General features: G+C 52.2%; 2 protein-coding genes across 2 annotated transcripts; one reads left to right on the top strand and one right to left on the bottom strand.

Annotated features, from left to right (window-relative positions):
* Positions 1-364: 364 nt before the first annotated feature.
* Positions 365-2,685, bottom strand: LOC149810554 (protein VTE6, chloroplastic-like). The gene is made up of 4 exons (XM_089994214.1): positions 2,581-2,685; positions 1,464-1,748; positions 952-1,236; positions 365-550 (listed from the first exon to the last, which is right to left on the bottom strand). The coding sequence occupies exons 1-4, from the start codon at positions 2,683-2,685 to the stop codon at positions 365-367; spliced, it is 861 nt and encodes a 286-aa protein (XP_089850340.1).
* An 11,175-nt stretch (positions 2,686-13,860) lies between these two features.
* Positions 13,861-15,943, top strand: LOC149810553 (uncharacterized). The gene is made up of 4 exons (XM_089994213.1): positions 13,861-14,214; positions 14,692-14,921; positions 15,175-15,361; positions 15,635-15,943. Exons 1-4 carry the CDS (start codon positions 13,861-13,863, stop codon positions 15,941-15,943), a joined length of 1,080 nt encoding a protein of 359 aa, XP_089850339.1.
* Positions 15,944-19,840: the final 3,897 nt, after the last annotated feature.

Genomic DNA, 19,840 nt, shown 5'->3' with positions numbered 1-19,840 from the left:
AAAGACTTGAATTTGGTAGATATCTCTGAGATAGGAGTGCCACTATGCTGTGCCCTGGTTTCACGGCACGGATCATGCGAAACACTACAGGATTACCTGTAAATATCACAGGTTTACTCACAGAAGGCTATAGAGACCAGTCTGAGAGAGGGGGTAAAACTGTGAGTGAGAAAATGCAATGTAACACATCATGCCCGAAACAGAAATAGAATACAAGACCCTCACAAGGATCATAAATGCGATGAACTCCACACATAGCCCAAGTCAACATATATGAAGAGTGATGCTTGTAATGTTGACACAGCAAGGAAAGTACAACAAGAGTCACGGAAAGGAAAGGGGAAGCTTTCAAGAAGAAATGATCCTAGAGCGCCTGCATGCTTGCTTTGAGCAAGATCGCAATGGCAGCGGCAACAGTGATCTGGATCATATTGACGACATCGTTCGTCAGCCATTCAACCTCACCCTGTACCGAAGCTCCCAAGTAGCTTTCGAACAAGTTGGCGATGGTCGCAGCCAGTGTACAGACGATGGCATCCCTCAAGTCGACCTGAATGCAGCCCCAGGATCACAAAGGATGCCACCTTTGTACCACAAGACAGTCTGTTCATTGCAATGCGCACAGCGCAACACGGCAAACAACCTATGCTCGACATCCTTGCAATGAAAACTTAAGAAATCAAAAGTCACAAGCATGTAGTGCACGCTGGCGACAACGACACCGGCCCTCAGCGACCAGCATGCATAGTCTCAGAAAGAATACTTCCTGAGATTGGACACACGAAAAGTGGGAGCCACTTGTCTCTGCGTATTGAAGTACGTTCGGAGTTCAAGAAACAAAATTGAATGTCTCCAGCATTGTCCCCTGTTTACATGTGACGGCGCTGCAAACGACTCATCACGTGCACTGCCAAGCTCTCAGCTCTTAGTGCTTCGAGTAGTTTGCCGTACCTGCCCGACATAAAAGGCGAGGATGGCATAGCCAAAGGCCGCCGCAACACCTGCCAATGTTCCTTCCAAGCTGACTGCACCTTCCGTTCCTTTAGGCACTAGCTTGAAGTTGGTGACTAGGTATGTGGTCTTGCCATACGCCTTACCGACCTCGCTGGACACCGTATCCGACAGCTTGCTGCCAAAGCTGGCCACAAATCCCACCTGCCAAAGCTCGTAATTGCCTGTGATGATCGCTGCCCAGGCGCACGCCACACCGGCTATGCCTGAGCCCCACACACTTGCCTGCATGCGCATGTCGAACCTTGCAGTGTGGAAGGACACTCCCCAAACAGCTTGTTACCTTCACGTTACACCTTCGCAGCACCAGGCCAACCAAGCATCCAATGCACCAAGCAATGCAGGCCATGTCTCAGGGATATGCACAATGAATGCAAGTTTACAGCTTGGACTTTTGATGTGAAGAAACAATTGCTGGTGACGATTTGCATTCGAAGTTGGAAGGTGCGCACAGGCGTCCTCCTGCCAGAACCCCTTTCTGCAATCCCAGCGGCTTCCTTCTCTTTGATCTTCAGTTTGGTCACCGCTGAGCCCAGGATGAAGTACAGGCACACCAGCAGGTACCCACTCCATCCAAATGCTGAGAATATGCTGCCACCCAGAAACCATGCGTGAGCAACTCCAGCGGAAGATAACCCAGAAAGAAGGACTTGGATGCCCAACACGAATACAACGCTGTTGAAGGCAAAGCCCGCCTGTAGACCCGGGTGAGCAGCTTGCAGAGCTGCGACTGGAACCTGCACAAGCAAACTTTCAGTGCCTTGACCTTCAACATTTATTTAACCTTTGAAAGGAGTATGTACAAGGGCATTCAGTGCAAGCGAAGCACATCCTTTCGGAACTTGTACCCTAACAGCACGCTGAAGCGAAACTAAAACAAGCGACGCAAGTGCTACACACAGGGGATCTTTTGTGGCTGCCTCGGTCGCTAATCATGATATGTGTTCAACTATGTGAGCAGGGCCCGTTACATCGCAACTAGATTTGCGACACGACAACACAATGGCAAATGTGTCTTGGACGACAGGACGACTAGCACAACCATGAAGCATAGATGCGCACGGAACTCAGAAAATCATCGATAGCACTGGGAGTGTTACTACGGCATGCAAGCCTTGCATTTTTAAGGGAAGCTGACGGTGTTGTGTTACACAAAGGCAAACGCAATACTCCACTGTGTGGCCGAGCCACACTGCGACAAATGACACCAGACATGTGAAGTTCCAGTCACCGTGAAGGTTCGGTGGGAAGATGCAGGGCAACAAAGAAGTGGGCTTCGTATCTGCAGCACTCGCTTTCGGATTGCGTCGACACCAACTTGTCCACTCATTTTGTCCACTCATAGAAAAATTATCGTTCCGCAACATCGTGGAATATGTCGTGCCGCACGACATGGATCACGTGTAGAAGATCTGGGACGGTGCATCACGACGCATCATGCGCGATGTCGGAACGCGAAGCGGTTCGGCAGATTCTCAGGACGCGAAACGGCGAACTGTGCACGTGTGCTTATTCACGTCCGAAGGCGAGATCAGTGTCGACCAAACGGCTGCCTTGTGCCATAAGTACAGCCGGGTGGCGCGACAGTAACCCGTGGTTGCTCTCCAAGCTCGTCTTCAGGGTATTTCTCGTCCATTTCTCAACGCCTGCTTGTCTTCTGCAATACGTCACCATGGTTGTAAATGCTCGATGGTGTCGGGAGCACCCACGCACAGTGGCGCTGCTGCTTGTAGTGACCACGGCGTTCCTTGCAACTCCAAGTGGTGCGCTTCAGCATACGTTTGCAGCAAGGCTTGCTTATCTTGCTGGCGTATGATGAAGGGTGGCTGAATTGACGACAACGTGACGGCAACGTGCTTTCGGGGCTGTGTCCACGATCAATCAAATGGCACCATGTGCATTGCGTACTGCTTAGAATGCATGAATGCAGGCTGAAAATGATCTTTTGTCCTTCAAATCGTTATCATTCATCCCATGCTGGTGTACTTGTATAATGAATATGGTATACACGAACGCACAATCGCCCACCTTCGGGGACCCCGCACCGATGCAAAGTCCCCCAGCAGCCCGTCCTTTGCTTATTCAAGTCATTCGCTTTCGTCGCTTTGTCTGTAGTAGACTTCTCTGTGGTTGTGCAGCTGGACGAGATATCCTCGGTACCGTTTCGAGCGCATCTTGCACTTCAAGCGCGTCGACAGTCGCGCACACAACATCAGAAGACGCCATCGCCTCCGCAGGTGCGAGACAATACGCACTGCCTGCCATGGTTTGATGTCGCGCTGCAAGTTCTTTGACGGGATATGATCTGAAGATCTCCATGGTGTCCGTGATCATGATGGTCCAGGCTTCAACGAATGCTGTATTCGCTGCGGCTTGCCAGCCTACTGAAATGTTTATGTATCGATCCAGCATTTGCCTGGATTGAGCTAACAATATAGAAACGAATTGTGAAAAAATGTTCACCAGGAAGACTTGGGCCCCATTACAACTCTGTTTCTTTTGCAGCTTCTGATGCTGGGGCTTTTGCCTGTCAAGGAAGCGCCAAGGTTGCTGTGCATGCTGTTGCCAAGGCATGTGGTTATGCAGCGGCAGAAGCAATTGCTGCTACAGCTTCCAAGTGTGTCACCAAAGGTACAGCTCTACTCATGTGCACGTACGCATGCATGTTCTGTTCTGAGATCGATAAAAACAAGCCTGCCCACAGTCAATTCATCTTATCAATGATCGAGAGCATGGTGCACTCCAGACGACTGCATCAAATCTGGCTTGCTGCTTGTCTCTGGCATCTGCTCGGATATCTTGCGACGCAACAATCTCTCTTGATTCGTTGGCTGACTGTAGAGTGGCACACAAGCTCTGCAGCAGCAATGGAGGAAAGTTACGAGCATGACCAGTCCTGAATTTGGCCATATCTCCATCGTTGTTGGCTATTTAGGGCTGCTTTTGAAGTTGTCTTTATAAGGAGCTTGGTTGAAAACCTGCACACGTCCTCAAGCAGTCCAGAACACCCAGGCATGCACCACAAATACTCAGCAACATCGCCGTGAAGTGCACATGCTGTGGCATGCAGGGAACGCAAACGGATGTGCCTCCAGCAATGCAAGTGTGACGGCTACTGCTAAAGCTTTTGCAGCGGTATGAACATGCATTCACATCTTGCCCTCAATCATTTCCACGGACATGAGGCTGACATGAACTCTCTACCTGTGCTTGATATTCAGCACGCTTAAGCTGCTTTTGCAAAGCGCCTGCCTCAGCTAATTTATGCATTGGCAGGCAGCCCTCCCTGCTGCCTAAGATCGGTGAGGTTGTCACAAATGTGCCATTTGCGCCCTCAAGTCCTTCAATCAAGCTGTAAGCTCACATTAGATCTGCAGGCATACTTGTCTCTTGTTCACTAAATGCAAGCAACTGCGTTGCAACATGCATGTTTGAGTCTATCAACTCTGATTTCCGGTGGAAATCTGTGGTATGCCTGCAAAGAACTCACATGAGCAAGTCATGCTTGTAGGCGTTTGCTAAGGCCATGGCTTCTGCAGCATCAGGCTGCGGCTGCACTGTGGATGCCTCCGGCACAGCTTCCACTATGGAGAGTGTGGTGGTGAAGGCGCATGCCAAAGCCTACTCCCAAGTCTGCACGGCAGGTGAGTTTCCCTCTTCATCGTTTCCCTCAGATGAAAGTAATAGTAGCACTGATTCCCAAGTAGTTCATGGAGTTGCCAATGTCCATGTGGATGCGGTAGTGCTGTAAAGAGGTACATCATCATCATCGTCATGCCTCCCGCTGTTCTTTTTGTTGTTTGTTCACTCATGAAGGCTGCTCGGGCAGCGCTTGCATCCAGCTTTGCGCTTCACGAAAACATGGGCGGCACACCAGCTGCGTTCCTGAATGAACTGCCGCTCTTGTCTATACTGCCTCCAAGACCTTTCTATAACTTGATGCCAAGCGTGTCCTGGTACATTCAATAGCTCGAAACGGACTGAATAAAATACTGAGATGAGTGATAGTGGACTTAGGTCAAAGGCAGAAGTCTTGAAGATCCAACGTACTGTACAATGCTAACCACTTGAGAAATTGAGCAGGTGATGCCACCGGATCGGCATCAAGCTACCAGGAGACCTTTGTGTCCGCCAGCATCGAGTCTTTCGCAGAGGTGAAGCTCTTTCGTTCCATGGTCCTTTGAGACTGTTTCTCGCTCTTGCACATGTATGGCACAGAGGCTAATGCTGTGTTCCGAATATGACAGAGCAAGGTCATATTGCTGGCCTTGCACAGAACCGTGCGCGTAATGTCTGCATGCATGCCACAAAGTGTTGGCTTGATGGAGCTGTCAATGGGTGCAAATTTGGATGCACCTGTAAGCTTGCGCCAAATTATGGCTGTAGCAACATGCTATGCTTGTGGCTAGGTGATAGTTGGCTCAGAGCTGCTTGGGTTGCGAGTTGGCATTGCATTGTCATCGAGGATATCTGGCTTCCCGACCGAGACAAACACACTATGCCCAGATCGTACGGTGTGGTCAACTGATCACCGATCATGACGCTGTCTTACATCAACTGAGGAATGTTCAGGATCCATTGCATTCCATTATAACACGAACTCCAAATGCTCAATTTCGCACATTACCTCTTTCTGCTCCTCTCCTGGACTAGTGACAATGGTTGCTTACAGGCTATCTCGCACGCTGCCGCTGGTCAAGGTAGCTGTGAAGCAACTATCGAGGCCAACACTGCTACTGGAGCAACCCCAGACGGCTCCTCCACAAGCAACACCGACACGGGCTGCGATGCTCAGGGCGACAGCGGTTGCCAGGCAAACTCTGGCGGCGACACTTCAGGTGATGTCACTGAGACTCAAGTGTTCTCACCCCCCGCCGCCACCCCAACCGCCACCGGCTCCTGTACCAATCCAAGCGAGACATGGTACTACAAGTCGTGCCTCGACCTCTGCCGCGACCAAGGCGGCTGCTGCAGGCATGCCGTCGAGAACTGGTCCAACGGGCAGTACTTCAATGACAACTGCTCTGGCTGCAACTTCCCAACTCGATCATCCTTCTGGGATTGTTCGAAGTTGAAGTAAACGACGAGACAGCGGCACCTGTCCAGCTGCCAGGATTACAGGCTAGAGCAGGCAGAAACCAATGCTGCCGTCGGGGTTGTGTGGTACAATAATGTAAATAATTGGAAGCCCGACTTCAGCTTGCCTGTCTTGGTCGGGAAGGACGCAGTGAACTGGCCGCTTGTATTGCAATGTTCCATTATTTTGCCTGACTGCATATAGCATTCCCTCCATTGTTCTCTCAAGCATTTCAGTTTGTTGGACGTTCGCAGATTGTTCCAAAGGGGAGGGTTTGAGTTGTATGCATAGTGGTTGGCTGTCTATAGCCAGTTTCTCTGTGGACTTGTGATCAAGCGGCCAAACCTCAGTCCGTGTATTTGGATCAATCTGGCTTCACTGACAAGGACTTGCACTATCCAGATGCAAGTGAACTTCGTTGCTTTCATCACAAAAATTAAAGACGTCTATCCACCACAGCAAGTAATCATACTGTGGGGTTGGTTCTTGGCTGCAACTCTGCACTTGACGACCGCTACCAGTGAAACGCCGGGCCCCACGTGCTAGCTCTCGAGCCCAAAGTACTTGGGTAAACTGTATTTACAGAGGTGCAGATGACTAGGTGAAATGCTCAGGAAAACCAGCATCTCAGATACGATGTAAAGTTTATATATCATGACGCAAGCGCTACGTGTCTAGACAGCTGATCCAAGGGATTCGGATCAGATCCTACTACTCACACCTGTAAGAGCTATCGGAGGTGTAACATGAGTTCTGCAAGAGTGAGCCTTCTCTGGATACAGTTTAACAGTATGTCATTGTGCTGAGGCGTGGAGAGCCCCCCAAAACAGCTAGAAGAATGCTTTCAGCTCAGATCTCAGAAAGGAAGCAGTTGCCAAATGAATTTGCTTCAGGACTGTCAGCCGTGCAACAGAATCAAGAGACGCTTAACAATTGTGTACAAGCTCTCGAGAGCTTGCACTATACACACAGTTGACGGCAAACAGCAACTTGAACAAGCAAAGCAGAGAACACACTAATAAAGAGAATCATATTTTATTTTTTCAACTTCAATCCAAACTATGAAAGGCAAGTCACATATGAATCGGGTTATGTCTGATGATGTTCCCAAATGCAAGCAACAGCGCATGCTTGTATGTCTCCCTAAGCAGAGTCCCTGCCTCCTGGTCATTCCGACCTCAGACAGGCTTAGCTTCTGAAGCCGCCCAGAATCGGCGAGGTAAGCGAGATGCTGGGCTGGGTGGAGCCAGGAGCCGTTGCATGTGCCCTGCAAGCTCAGCCATGGCTTGCTGGGGTCTCTCTGCACACGGAGCCTTACCAGGGACGCCCACTGAGGGTTGCAGTCGTCCGCAATCTGCAGCAACGGCAGGGCTTCAAAAACCTCCAGGACACAGTTAATGGACAAGCTTCAGATGGATGTCAATCAAAATGACGCTTGAGCATGCGTTGAGCTTTCAGACATTGTGCTGCCACTATTTGCTTCCAGAGTGCATGGGAGCAGCTGGAGCTTGGTGGCAATCTCACAAGGACCCTTGGCTGGCGACCTCAAAATGTGACACATGCGGAATGGAGCTCATAGCCTGACGCATAGATAGATGCACACCTGCAGGCTGAGGATCCCGTCGCCCACCCCGTGGAGCATATCAATATGTTGCACTCCCTCGTAAGGCACCTGCCGCGTGCATAGCTGCCACAAGACGACGCTAAAGCTTCACACGTCGACCGCGTCGGTGACAGTGGCCTGTGAGTTGGCGGCCCCAGGTGCCTGGTATTGCACCGTGCCACGGCAGCTGTCCTCCCCAGCATCACTTGTGCCCAGCCTCAGTTTGCTATCCATGCCTTCACAGCTGCACTGATGCAGGGCTGTACAAAGGCGTGTGCTGGCTGCACATTTAACTATCAGCACCTACATAGCTAGATGTGAATAACCGGCATTCTTGGTATAAGACATACCTTTCTGTACCGGCTACACTGAAGAGGCATTGTGACAACCTTGCAAATGTCCGCAACCATACTCAAACTCGCCAGCGGCCTCATTGTCAGCCTTGAACAATATCAAGCGCGGCCGCACAGGTAAGCTTTGTGGTGACAACACAAATAGCTGCCATCACAAGCCCCTTCAGCTGATAAGATGCTGCAGAGATCCCGAGGACTCGTAAGCATGCCGCCATCCAAATCGACTCACACAAGAGTGTACAACAAGGAGCTGGGAAGTATGGTGCATACCCACAGCGCAGCGGTAGTGCTGGAGCTCATATTCACCGAAGTCGCCGACCCTGGCCCGCAGCTTGCCGCCGCTGCCACGGACCAAGAGATATTCGCCGGCTAGAGGTCAAAGCGCAGCGGGCCTTGTCATGCACATGCGCCATGCCGTGTGCCACCTGGATGGCCAGCTCCAAGCACTGTGTGGAGTAGAATGCTGCATCGGCCTTTAGGTAGCCAGCCAGGGACCCCGTATCGCAGTACACGGTCATTATGCCGATTGGCGAGAGGTCTGCATCCAGCACGAGTGCATACGCGTGCAGGATGTTAGGATGCTTTAGGTCGGCCATCTGAAGCTCCGCGACGATTTTTCCGACGACGTCCGCATTGCCATCCCCGAGCATCCACTTAATTGCAGTGGTGCCGTACCCCACGATCTCTTACACCGTCACCTGCAACTGGTCGAAACTCGCAATCAGCGACATTTGCACTGCAACATCATCCCTGGCGATGTGTTGAAAGATGTTTGCTTGAGTAACAGAAGCACTCTCCCACATGGACTGCTACATGCAATGAGACATCGTGGTTGCGCTGACCCTACGGTGATGATGTGATGTGATGAGGATGTACAAGGAGAAATTCATCATCAATGCGCTTACAGAACTCAGCATTGGCCTATGCACGGGCAACACTGTGATATATTGGCACTCTCTTGGATTGTGCAAGCAGCAGCGCGTTTAGGGCGGGCTTGCCTGCACCTTCGCTGATGTTCCATGACCTGCTGTGTTGCGAATGTGGGCGTTGTACATGATGATGGTGACGACGATGAACATCAGTGATAACTGCCATGAGGGAAAGACAGTCTATTGCCCTAGAAGTACCATGCCATACGCGTCTCGCCCGATCTCACACCTCTCCCCCACGTCGGACTCCACGACTCTGTTGATGGCGAGTGGCAGCTTCAACGTCGACATGAGATATGTCTGCTGGAGGACAGTCGCAGGGGGCAGGTGTTCACCACTGGGCGCTGTGATGGGCGCTGTGACCCCCACGTCCGCAGGCACTGCTTTGATCAGTCGGCCGAATCAGAAATGTTCACGCCTTCTCGGAACGCAGCCCTGGTCAACCTTCGCTGACTTGGGATGCATTCCACGCACGAATGCACGCGAATCGTGCATCTTTCCAGCATGTGCTTCCGGATCAGAGGCAAGCTTGCGGATCCGGGCGTCAGCAGGGCTTGGCTTGGAGGTTTCTCCTGCCCCCCTGCGCTGGTGCAAGTGGGATGGAGCTCCATTGGCAGCTGCAGGGGATGCCTGCAAAACAGTTTATGGCGAGTGAACAACCAAACGTGATGAAAGCCTGCAGGCGGTTGAGTACGTCCACCATGAAGGAGAGCATATCCTAGGACGTCTCAGGAGGAGATGCTTCGCGCTTAAACCTTTCGCCAGACGTTTGTTGAGTATGTTCTGGAACAGTCAAGCTTGCTGAGGGTACGTCCCCGAGGCCTTGACATGCGGACATGATGCTCACGAATGGCGTCGACGTGCAAGGGGATGAGCAGTGCAGCTATGATGCGCTTCACACATGAATTCATGCACCCTGTCATGCCGAAGTGTATTGCATCAACCACGGGTTGAGTGACCATTCTGTACCGGTATGAGAGATCACACTTCTCAGCACAGCAAAGCTGTTTCCTCCACGTTCGCTACAATGCACAGATGATTGTGGATCGCTGGCCATTCTGAAGCGCAACTGTGCTTGTGCGCTACCACAACAATAGAATTCGTCAAGTAGTTAGCTATAGGCGCTGAGAAAGGATACCTTCATGCGCACAGACATTCACAGACATTCCAAGGACAGATCGGACCGAAAACGTCGTGTCGAACAAAGCTAATCGAGTTGTCAAGCAACGTGATGAAACTTGAGCTAATACATCATTGCAAAACGAGTTGACAAGATGCAGCGTACTTCAAATTGGCTACACCGCGCTTAACTGCGATTGCGCGCTGACGAGCATGCGTGGGTGCTTTCCCTCTTGCATGCGCATCGTCACAGAAGCATCCAATTGAAAGAAATATCAAGGATACTCGATCGTACAAGTCGACTCCTGCAAAATTGATTCTGTTCAAGCAAGGCTCTCCATTGCTGCCCAATCAACCCTGACTGGCGATCAGCGCGACTCTCCTTCCTTCTTTTGAGGATGATTGCCGGCCACAAACAAATAAGAGCACAGCATGTAAACCAAATTGTTAGATTGTGCATGAATATATCCTGGTTAGTAGGAACCGCACCGGATGGTGTCCAGTCTGCACGAGCCTCAGTGCCACGTTGCTGGCCTTGCTCTGCGCTATGCCACGCGAAGTCGCATTCGCCACCAAGGACAGCTATTGCACGTCTGTAGAGCGAAGCGTCCAAAGACAAGCTAACTCAAAATGGCACGTTTACACAAGGGGCGCGCAATGATTGTATCAGAGTAGGCTCTCAAGGGAGATTTGTACATCATGCACTTCCTGAAAGTCGCTGCAAGTCATCATCGCGATCGCCAGCCATTTCCGCTTTGCACGGTGATTGTATCTCTCGACACCTGTGTCTATCGATGAAATAAGATACGACAAAATGGATGATTATCATGCGTATTCTTTATATCTATCCTGTACACTGATCACAGGTACCTCTCACAGGTACCATAGATATGATTACTTTCCCAAAAACTTCAGACACAAACTTGGGGGAGCGGGGGATGACAGCTCGAAGACGCTTGCTGCAGCCATTTCTCATAATACTACACAATTCCGAGTCCAGCATCAAACTGCGTAGGTATCTGGTGTGCAAAAGAGGGCGAAAGAGAAAAGCATGAATACGCAAATGCACATCCTGTGCCTTCAGAACCCGTGGTGGGTTTGCCTCTTGACCATGATGGAAACAATCCCGTTCTGGTGGAACATGAGCACATCCCGAATTGCGAAGCAGAAGGGGTGTGTTGACAGCACCTCGCAGGCAAAGCGTTACAGCACCATGCCTTCAGAATGTGTCAGAATGGGTGTGAGCGTGTAGCTTGCACGAGCTGCGCCTTCTCAGGTTCTGTGAACAACAACACCACCCCCCTTCATATGTGTTCTGGGCACATGCAGCCGTGACGAGTCCGATGGCAAAGTGACAAAGGCTTATGGCCATAGGCCCATTCCAGCGGCTTCGGAGGAATCTGCAGAGTGCCCCGTTGGCGCTGACTCACAATACTTTGATAGGCCCCAGGCACGCGGCCTGAGTCTCCTGAATTTGTGTCTCAGTACAGTTGCACTCCTTTGAGATAGTTGTGCGACAGACAAAGTATGCATTAGCATGTGGATGAGTTTTGCTGACTTGATTGGTCCTCACCAGTAAGTAACTCCTGGGTTATTGCACTGCCCATGTCCCCGAATGCATATGACAATGCCGGCGATGTTGCAATTTATGCACTTGCAGTTCAGTACATGCTGTCCGCATGCCCAGAGTCCCATGGTCACCATATCGTGTACATGTTCACAAGGGAATGTGCAACTGCAAAGCACACAATGTCGACGTGGAAGCTCAGCGCGGCGCCAACAGGCATGTCACCAAAAGGGCAGTTGATGCATGTTTGTACATCAGCATCCTGCTAAACGTGTACTGCATGTATACCAGGTCTTGACGAAAAGGAATTTAGGGCTGGTGCGTCGCAATGGAGCGATGGTTTGTCAGGGCCCTGGGTCCAGGATTGGTGGCGTAGTGTCCGCGCGCCGAATCCTGTGTCAGCCTGACAGTCAGGCAGGCTGGCATTGCTACGCACCCAGTCATGTGCACTCAGGTGCACACGAGCAGCCAGTGGAAGGAGTGCAAATGGACTTGGAGGGCATGATAGGTATAGCTGTGCGTTCAACATTTGTCTTTTCTAGCCAGAACCAGTGGTATTCTGTCCAACATCGTCGCTTGTCAGGGTGAAGGCTGAAGTGCCCAAGGGTTGACACACATAGCCTTACAGCTTTGCAAAACTTGAAGTCAGCTGATGAAAATGGGTGCGTCATTAGCTCGGCAACTCTTGTGCTTTGGTCAGTGTTGGGTGGGTCCGATGATTCACTGCGCCGCGTGGTACTGCAGGTGACATCGTCCAAGAAGACACGACCCAAGAAACCCAAGATGCGGTTTCTCTATCTCGTGACTTTTCAGGACTTGGTCTCGTTGAGTTTCCAGAAGTATCAACACTACAGCTAGTCACCAAGCTCGTCTTGTCTGGGAACAGCCTTGTTCAGCTGCCTGCAGAAATTGGCCAGCTCACAGCACTGGTCGACTTGGACGTCAGCTGCGCTAATCTTCAACAAGTTCCGGAGTGCGTGTTTATTGTGCGCCCTGCAGATGCTGCGTGGCTTGCGCCACGAACGTCAAACTCGCATGCCCACCGCAACCCTGCGCTCGCTCCTGACAGTTGCATGTGTTCGCAACTCACGCATTGCCATCTTTTGGTCGAGGGAACTGTAACTCAATGCCAGTAATCTTTTGCGTACTGAATCTGCAGTGTCCTGGTTTGCGGCTCCCGAGTTCGATCCCTGCGTCTCCTTGACCACCGCTGCAACCGCCCATCAGCACAAAAGTAGACAAGATACATACCATGAATTGATCTCGGAGCGGCAATCCACCAAAGTACACCCAGGAAGAATGTGCAGCAGCCGCGCCAGCATGAAGAGCATCAAAGGGAAAGGACATCTCTAAAAGCGTCAAACTGAACAAGGGCATTCCAGTGGTGTTGGCTGGACCAGTTGGATATAAGATGACATGTGTGTGACGTTTGCAGGTCAATTGGCCAGCTCGTGAACCTGCAGTTTCTGAATTTGATGTGCAACGAGCTGCAAGCCCTGCCGGACTCGATTGGAAACTTGACGGCGCTGTACCGTCTGGGACTTAAAAGTAATCAGCTCACTGCACTGCCCGACAGCATCGGAGGCATGTCAGGTCTTGTGGAGCTCTTCCTCACAGACAATCGCCTGAAAAGCCTGCCAGAAAGCTTGGCCAGTGCACCAAGCTAGTCAAGCTACAGGTATGCTGCAAGTGCCGAAGTTTTCATGATGGCAACATCATGATGCAAAACGCACTCGCTTACTGACAGCAGCTGTGCATCCCTAAATCCATTCCACACAATTCCATGTCACATAAATTTGTGCTTGGAGGTGCCAATGTGTCTACCACGTAACTGCGGTCGTGTAGCAAGATACATCATTACATCGCACAGATATAGCTGTAAGATGCACCATTACATCACATAGATAACAGGAAATAGACAACAAGCAACAAAGACAGCCCATCCAAACGATACAGCTCATTGAACGTCAGCGGTCGGAATAAGCAAGCCTGTCAAAAACGCGCGGCCGCTCGCTAAAACGTGCAGAGCGCGACGGTACATGATAGCATTGCCCCTACATAGGCCGATGCTGAGTTCCCGAAGCTATAGCTGTAAGATCCATCATCATCGTACCGACTAACGTTCATTTGCAATTGTCCGTGGTCAGTTTCATCTGATACCACAAGCTAATATCCCAAATTCTGATTCGAAACAAGGAGTCATGTCGCCGATGAAAAAGTCTGGGGCTTCCATAGCAGTTGCTCTCAAATTCAGCTGCCGCGAATGCATGCAGGCGGCTCGGAATGAGCTTGCGGGCATTCCTGAGAGCCTAGGAAGGGCCCCATGCCTGGAGCTCATGCGGGTGGCAGTCAACAAGATCACCTCGGTGCCCGACTCATATGCACAACTCCCCAGGCTGGCATGGTTCTCACTTGCAGGCAACCCAGTGTGCCCTGCAGCAGCACCACCCGCTCGTGAACTTCCTGTCATAGACTTCTCTGAGCTGGATCTTGATATCAAGCTTGGGGACGGGGCTTCGGGCGACGTGTTCCAGGTTGGGTGGAAGGGCAAGCAGGTTTGTCGCCAGCTCCACCTTACAGTGTACTGGATCACCTTGCCGCCTCACACGATATGATGAGCTTGGTCAACGCGTTGACTGTTGTGTGCAGCCTGTTGCGCGCACAACGGGCAGCGGCGTTGTGCGCGTCACGTGGCAAGCATTGATATGATCAGTCCAAACGCACCACGCAGGGGGAGCTGTTTCTTGGTTTGCGTTGCTTCCGCCACTAGCCCTTGACTGCCTGCCACTTGCCAGGTCTGTGACGATTCACTATGCACGAGCATTTCATCGAGGCATGCATTCCATTAAGCAGGCATCCACGGCCATCCTCAGGCTCCGCAGTAGATGTAATCATCTCATTCATGCAGTGCTTTGCCAGAACGGGTTTCGACCCTAACTCTGTCCACAAATTTCATGCATGTTTGGGCATCTGGACCCAAAACATTACGCGATTGAACAAACCACTGGTTTCATGTCAACTTGTGGCTGCAGTATGCATTCAAGCAGTTCAAATCGGACGATGCAAGTCCAGACGGGCAGGCATGCGATGAGGTCGCCGTCAAGGTGTTCGTGCAGCACTGCGCTCTCACAGACGTGGTGGCGCGGGTGCTGGAGCCCAACGGCGTCGTCATGCATCTCGTGCACGGCACACCTATGGCCGAAAAACCCAACTTTGCGTCCCTGCTGCGCTGCCGCTGGGGCGATGCTACGTTCTCGGTCAAGTGCGCTTCCCCACGTTTGTTTGCGCATCGGCCCGAAATTGTTCTCCGCCTTGCCTTTCCAGTACCGCCCCACCATGCATGCTTACCTCCTGCACATTTGTTCAGCACGCTAACACAATTGCATACGGCTGTCGACACGATGTCGCCTATACGACATTTCGCACTGCTATGTAGCATCATTCTGCATGCTTTACTTCACTCAGCGTCGCTGCAGAAGCCTGCGCAAGCTGTTAACGTGGAGGGCGTGCTGCAGGTGGGCGCTTCAGGCAGCGTTTGACACATCCTGCGCCCTCCTGTACCTGCACGAGAACTGCATTGCCCACGGCGACATTTACGCCCACAACATGCTGGCAGACAAGGATGGCAAGACTGTGCTCTGTGACTATGGCGCCTCCTTCTTCTACCCCAGCTCACAGCAGCAGATCTGGGAAGCCATGGAGGTATGTTCTTGGCCTCATCAAGCCACCAGGACGCACTAAGCACACCTTTGTCACCCTGCCTGCAAGCTGTCTTTGACAGAACCTGCATGCGTGTTCTCACTGCTGCGCCGTCAGAATATGCCACTCGCATTCGCCTCTATCTTTCGGAATCATTGTGGGTGTTGCTGCATGGGTGGAGCTGCAATGCTCGGGAACACAAGCAAAGCTTGCATCAAGGCTTGCATTGTTATACCTATTTATGCAGCGGCTGCAGCATAGTGCGTGGACATGCAGGTTCTGGCGTGGGGACGCTTCCTGAGCGATGTGGTCGATCGGCTACAGCCAGCTGATGGCGCCAGTGAGCAGGCGTGTGCGGACGCAATGCGAGATCTTGCAGGGCTTTGCTTATCCGAGACTGCGGCATCGCGGCCGCTATTCGGAGAAATCACCGATATGCTCGCCAGCCACTGCGAACCCCTTGGCATTGATGTTGCTCAGAGACGGCCAGACCCTTCGTCTCGTCCGTCTCTGATTGTGACAGGCACCCATTGGGATGGTGATGGCATTGCCAGCGATGTTGGCCTCCCAAATGTTGATTGCTAAGCATGGACAAGTTTTTTATTGTGCTCACGAGAAACTGCCTCCCTGCGGCACCGTTTGGAAGTGGTTCGAGTTTCACACGCCCTTGTCAGGAAACATTTGTGCCTGCTAGCTATCTGTACCCCATTCTACCGGACGGTTGTGGCTCCTTGTGCTGTGGTTGACTAGCATGCACAGCGTTTCTTCTTTGCGAAGGACCTTGGTTCAGTACGCAAAGCCGTCAATTTTCGTGCTCAACAATGGTAGTAGAAATACCATGCAACAGTACTTGACAAGTTCATCACAGTCAGGCGTGCTCTCCAATTCACGTGGTCTCATTGTAATCGACTACCTGCGCAACAAAGTCGGTCACATGATCACATCTTGACGTACAACTGTGGTCCGCGTGTATCACATCACTTACATCATGATCGAACTGGTCAGGTCATGGCCAAGAACGATCATAATGACAAAAGAAGCAACAGAGGATTTTTGAGAATTTGTCGAACACAAGCTACAGTCGACCAATTGGTAGTCAAGACAAAGTCTTTCGAAAATCAGCTTGCCGAAGGACGGGGTCAGTGAGCAACGGCATTGAGGCCTTGAGCGCCCCGAAGGCGTCGGGCATGGCGTCGGTCACCGTCCAAGATTGGTCGCATGAGAAGCTGCATACAAGGGGCCAGCCATGGTTGCATAGCCCTTGATACAATTGGCATAATAGCCTTCCATGCCGATCAAGTACTTCACTTCCGCAGCATTGGCAGCAAAGGGCAGCGCAGCAATTACTGCCACCTTCTCCGGGTCGGTACGTACGCCGGTGGCACGCACAATATGGCCAAGAGACTTGAGGCGGCGCGCGCCGATTTGGCACTTACGCCGCTCAAGTCTGAGACATGCCGCAATGAGCCGATTTAAGTCACGTGCATGGTGGTGTGCCAAGTGGTCGGCGAAGTCGCCTTGGGGGTGTGCACGATGATGTCATGCAAGTACAACCCCACAAAGGTCATCACATTTGGGGAACAAGATCACTTGCGAAATGCTCTCGAAGTGCGGGCACGCATTCTTGAGACCCATGGGCAATCGGCAGAATTTATAATGCACGTCATGCGTGCGAAGGCGGTATATTGGCGAGATTCAGGCTCGATCTCGACTTTCCAGTAACCGCTGGTCAAATCAAAAGCAGAGAACCACGAGGAACCCGCCAACTTCTCTAGGGACAGCAGAGGATCCGGGGCAGGGAACGCATCCAGCAACATCAACAGACTGATATTACGGAAGTACATGGTAACGTGATGTTCGCCGAGCGTTTTCTTCAGGATGATATACGGCGAGGACGCATACGGAGATGGGTTACGGGATGATGTCTGGCATAACCCATCTCCGAATGCGTCCTCGCCATATATCCCAAAGAAAATGCCCGGCGAATACCGCTCCTTCGTACACTTCCGTCCTATCAGTCTGTTGACTTTGTGGGATGCGACCTGAGCCAGACCCATTGCTATCCTTGGAGGTTGGCAGTTTCCTCATGGTTCTCTCCTCTTGTTTTGACCAGCGGTCACTGGTAGGTCGAGATCGAGCCTGAATCTTGCTAGTACAGCGCCTTTCGCACGCATGACGCACATTATCGACTCTGCCGATTGCCCATGGGCCTCAAAAATGTGTACGCGCACTTCCAGCGCATTATGCAAGTGATCATCTTGTTCCCCAAATGTGATGATGATGGCACCATTGCTGAGTGACCGGCGGATAAGTGATTTCGTGCAAGGACATACAGCTTGGACGCGGCGCAACATGTCACCATGCAAGCCACGACTTACAAAACTGTATTGCTAGTTACATTGTTCCCCAATCGATCATGTGCACTGTGTTAAAACATTACAATTTGAGGTAACGACTCACTGATAGCTAGATCGTCGTTAGTCTCAACTCATCTAACTTCAGATGAGGTTGAGTACTTATTCACAGCTGCTCCTCGACAGCCAAGCACATCACAACAGCATCGCCATCCTTGGGCCAAACAGGAATCTTGAGATAGCACCCTATCTCCAGACATGCAACTATCAGATTCCAACACTCCCCTTTGGGCCATCAAACGAGTACCATCCCAAGTCCAACTAGACAGACATCGAAGGCTGGCTTGGCCAGAGCCTTCGTCAAACAGTCGCTAACATTGTCTTCAGACTTGCAATACAAGAATTGCAGCTCACCGCTGTTCACATGGTCACGTGCAAAATGGTGAATGATGTCAATGTGCTTAACACGCTGACCCTCCTTACGGTCAGCGCACAGCGATATGGCTGCTTTATTGTCACAGAAGATCTGCAGTGGGCCAGTGATCGGGAAGTCTGAGCAAAGCAAGGCAAGCTCGTCAAGGGCCTTTATCAAAGACAAACCCTCACGTGCCACTGCTCCACATGCCTGATACTCTGCGTCCATCGTGGAAGCTGCAGCGGTGGGCTGCTTCTTGCTGGACCATGATACGGCTCCTCCGTACATGACCACTACCCAGCCAGTCATGCTCCGTCGTGTGTCAAGGCACGCAGCAAAGTTGGCGTCGCCCCAGATTTCCACAGGAGTCTTTGTGTGCCCGTATGTGATGCCCCGCGACGCTGTCCCACCCACATACCGAACGACTTCTACCAGAGCTTTCATGTGTGCCGCAGTCGGCTTGGAGCTGTAGCTTGCCAGCGCTCCTACTGCCAAAGCGATGTCAGGCCGTGTGCTTTGAGCGAGATGCTGGAGAGAGCCCATGATGGACATGTACTCTAGGGCATCGGCCAACGGCTCCCCGGGTTGTGCAGCCCTCAACTGCGCATAGGTATCGGGGGACATCGGAACCCGGCAGCTCTGCCCTGTCACCCCAACAGCTGCCGCAAGCGCGGTCGCCTTGCGCCCCTGGTCTATGGTGATGGTGCGCGCCTGCCGGTCACGCGTGATGCCTCAAGATTCCAAGGAAATCTTGAGGCTCCCCCAAAGCGCGTATGGAGAACATGGATGCCACGAGCTCGACGAGAGCGTCCGCTTCAGCCGCCGTGCGCGCGGCAACGAGCCCATCGTCCACGTAAAACATGGAAAGCACTGCACCAGACTCTCCATGGAGGATCCAAAGTGAGGGGTCTGCCGCAGACTGCTGGAAGCCTTTGCTGATCAGCTCCCCTTCTAGGCGCTTGTTCCAAGCTCGCGCAGCCTGTCGCAGTCCATACAAAGCTCGCCGAAGTCGGAGCACGCGGCCGGGGGCCGCTAGGCGCTCTGCGCCTGCCGGCGGTCTGATATAGACCTCCTCTTCAAGTTCCGCATTGAGAAAGGCGGTCTTGATGTCAAACTGCCGCAACTCAAGGTCCTCGTGGGCAGCGACTGCCAGCACCATTCGCACGCTACGAGTGGAGCACACGTGAGCATACGTCGGCCCAAAGTCCTCACCTTGTCGCTGTCGGTGGCCGCCAGCAACCAGCCGAGCTTTCTTTCGGCCATCGCGTTTGATCTCAAGATGGAGGCGGCTTGGCAATGCTTGCCTCCCGGGCGGCAAGTCGGCCTCCTCCCAGACCTCGTGCTCGAGGCAAGAACTTATCTCCTCGTCCATTGCTCGCTGCCATTCTGCAGCATCAGGGCGTGACAGTGCCTCGGCAACTGACTGGGGATCCGGCTCGCGTGGGGCCGGCTGAGCGTCACTGGCCGCCATGGCTGCGTGCTGCATGACCGAGCGGTCCGCGTCGAACGCGGCCCATGCTGAACCTGCGAAGGCCCGATGCGATGGTTGTTCAGGTTGCATTCCCTTGCGTCCGAGAGGCTGACTCAGATGCTCGCGCATCCCACGAGACGTGCCGCCAGAGCGTCGCGAAGCGAAGGGCCGCGACACCACAGTCTTGCGAGAGGCACGGCGACGCGTCAATGCTGGATTCAAGTGGCGTTTGCGAGATTTGC

This window comes from Nuphar pumila, unplaced genomic scaffold (assembly GCF_984573655.1).
Source record: "Nuphar pumila unplaced genomic scaffold, dmNupPumi1.hap1.1 HAP1_SCAFFOLD_302, whole genome shotgun sequence".
NCBI lineage: Eukaryota > Viridiplantae > Streptophyta > Magnoliopsida > Nymphaeales > Nymphaeaceae > Nuphar > Nuphar pumila.
Note: the sequence above shows the minus strand (reverse complement) of the source record. Positions and strands in the feature narration are given on the sequence as shown.

Excerpts from the sequence above, each read along its gene's own strand:
- LOC149810554 (XM_089994214.1), bottom strand. The coding sequence starts at position 2,685 with ATGGTGACGTATTGCAGAAGACAAGCAGGCGTTGAGAAATGGACGAGA. Across the intron at positions 1,237-1,463 it reads GTTCTGGCAGGAGGACGCCT|GCAAGTGTGTGGGGCTCAGG; the intron begins GTGCGCACCTTC and ends ATGCGCATGCAG. Across the intron at positions 551-951 it reads TCGCCTTTTATGTCGGGCAG|GTCGACTTGAGGGATGCCAT; the intron begins GTACGGCAAACT and ends GGCTGCATTCAG.
- LOC149810553 (XM_089994213.1), top strand. The coding sequence starts at position 13,861 with ATGTCGCCGATGAAAAAGTCTGGGGCTTCCATAGCAGTTGCTCTCAAA. Across the intron at positions 14,215-14,691 it reads TTGGGTGGAAGGGCAAGCAG|TATGCATTCAAGCAGTTCAA; the intron begins GTTTGTCGCCAG and ends TTGTGGCTGCAG. Across the intron at positions 15,362-15,634 it reads AGATCTGGGAAGCCATGGAG|GTTCTGGCGTGGGGACGCTT; the intron begins GTATGTTCTTGG and ends GTGGACATGCAG.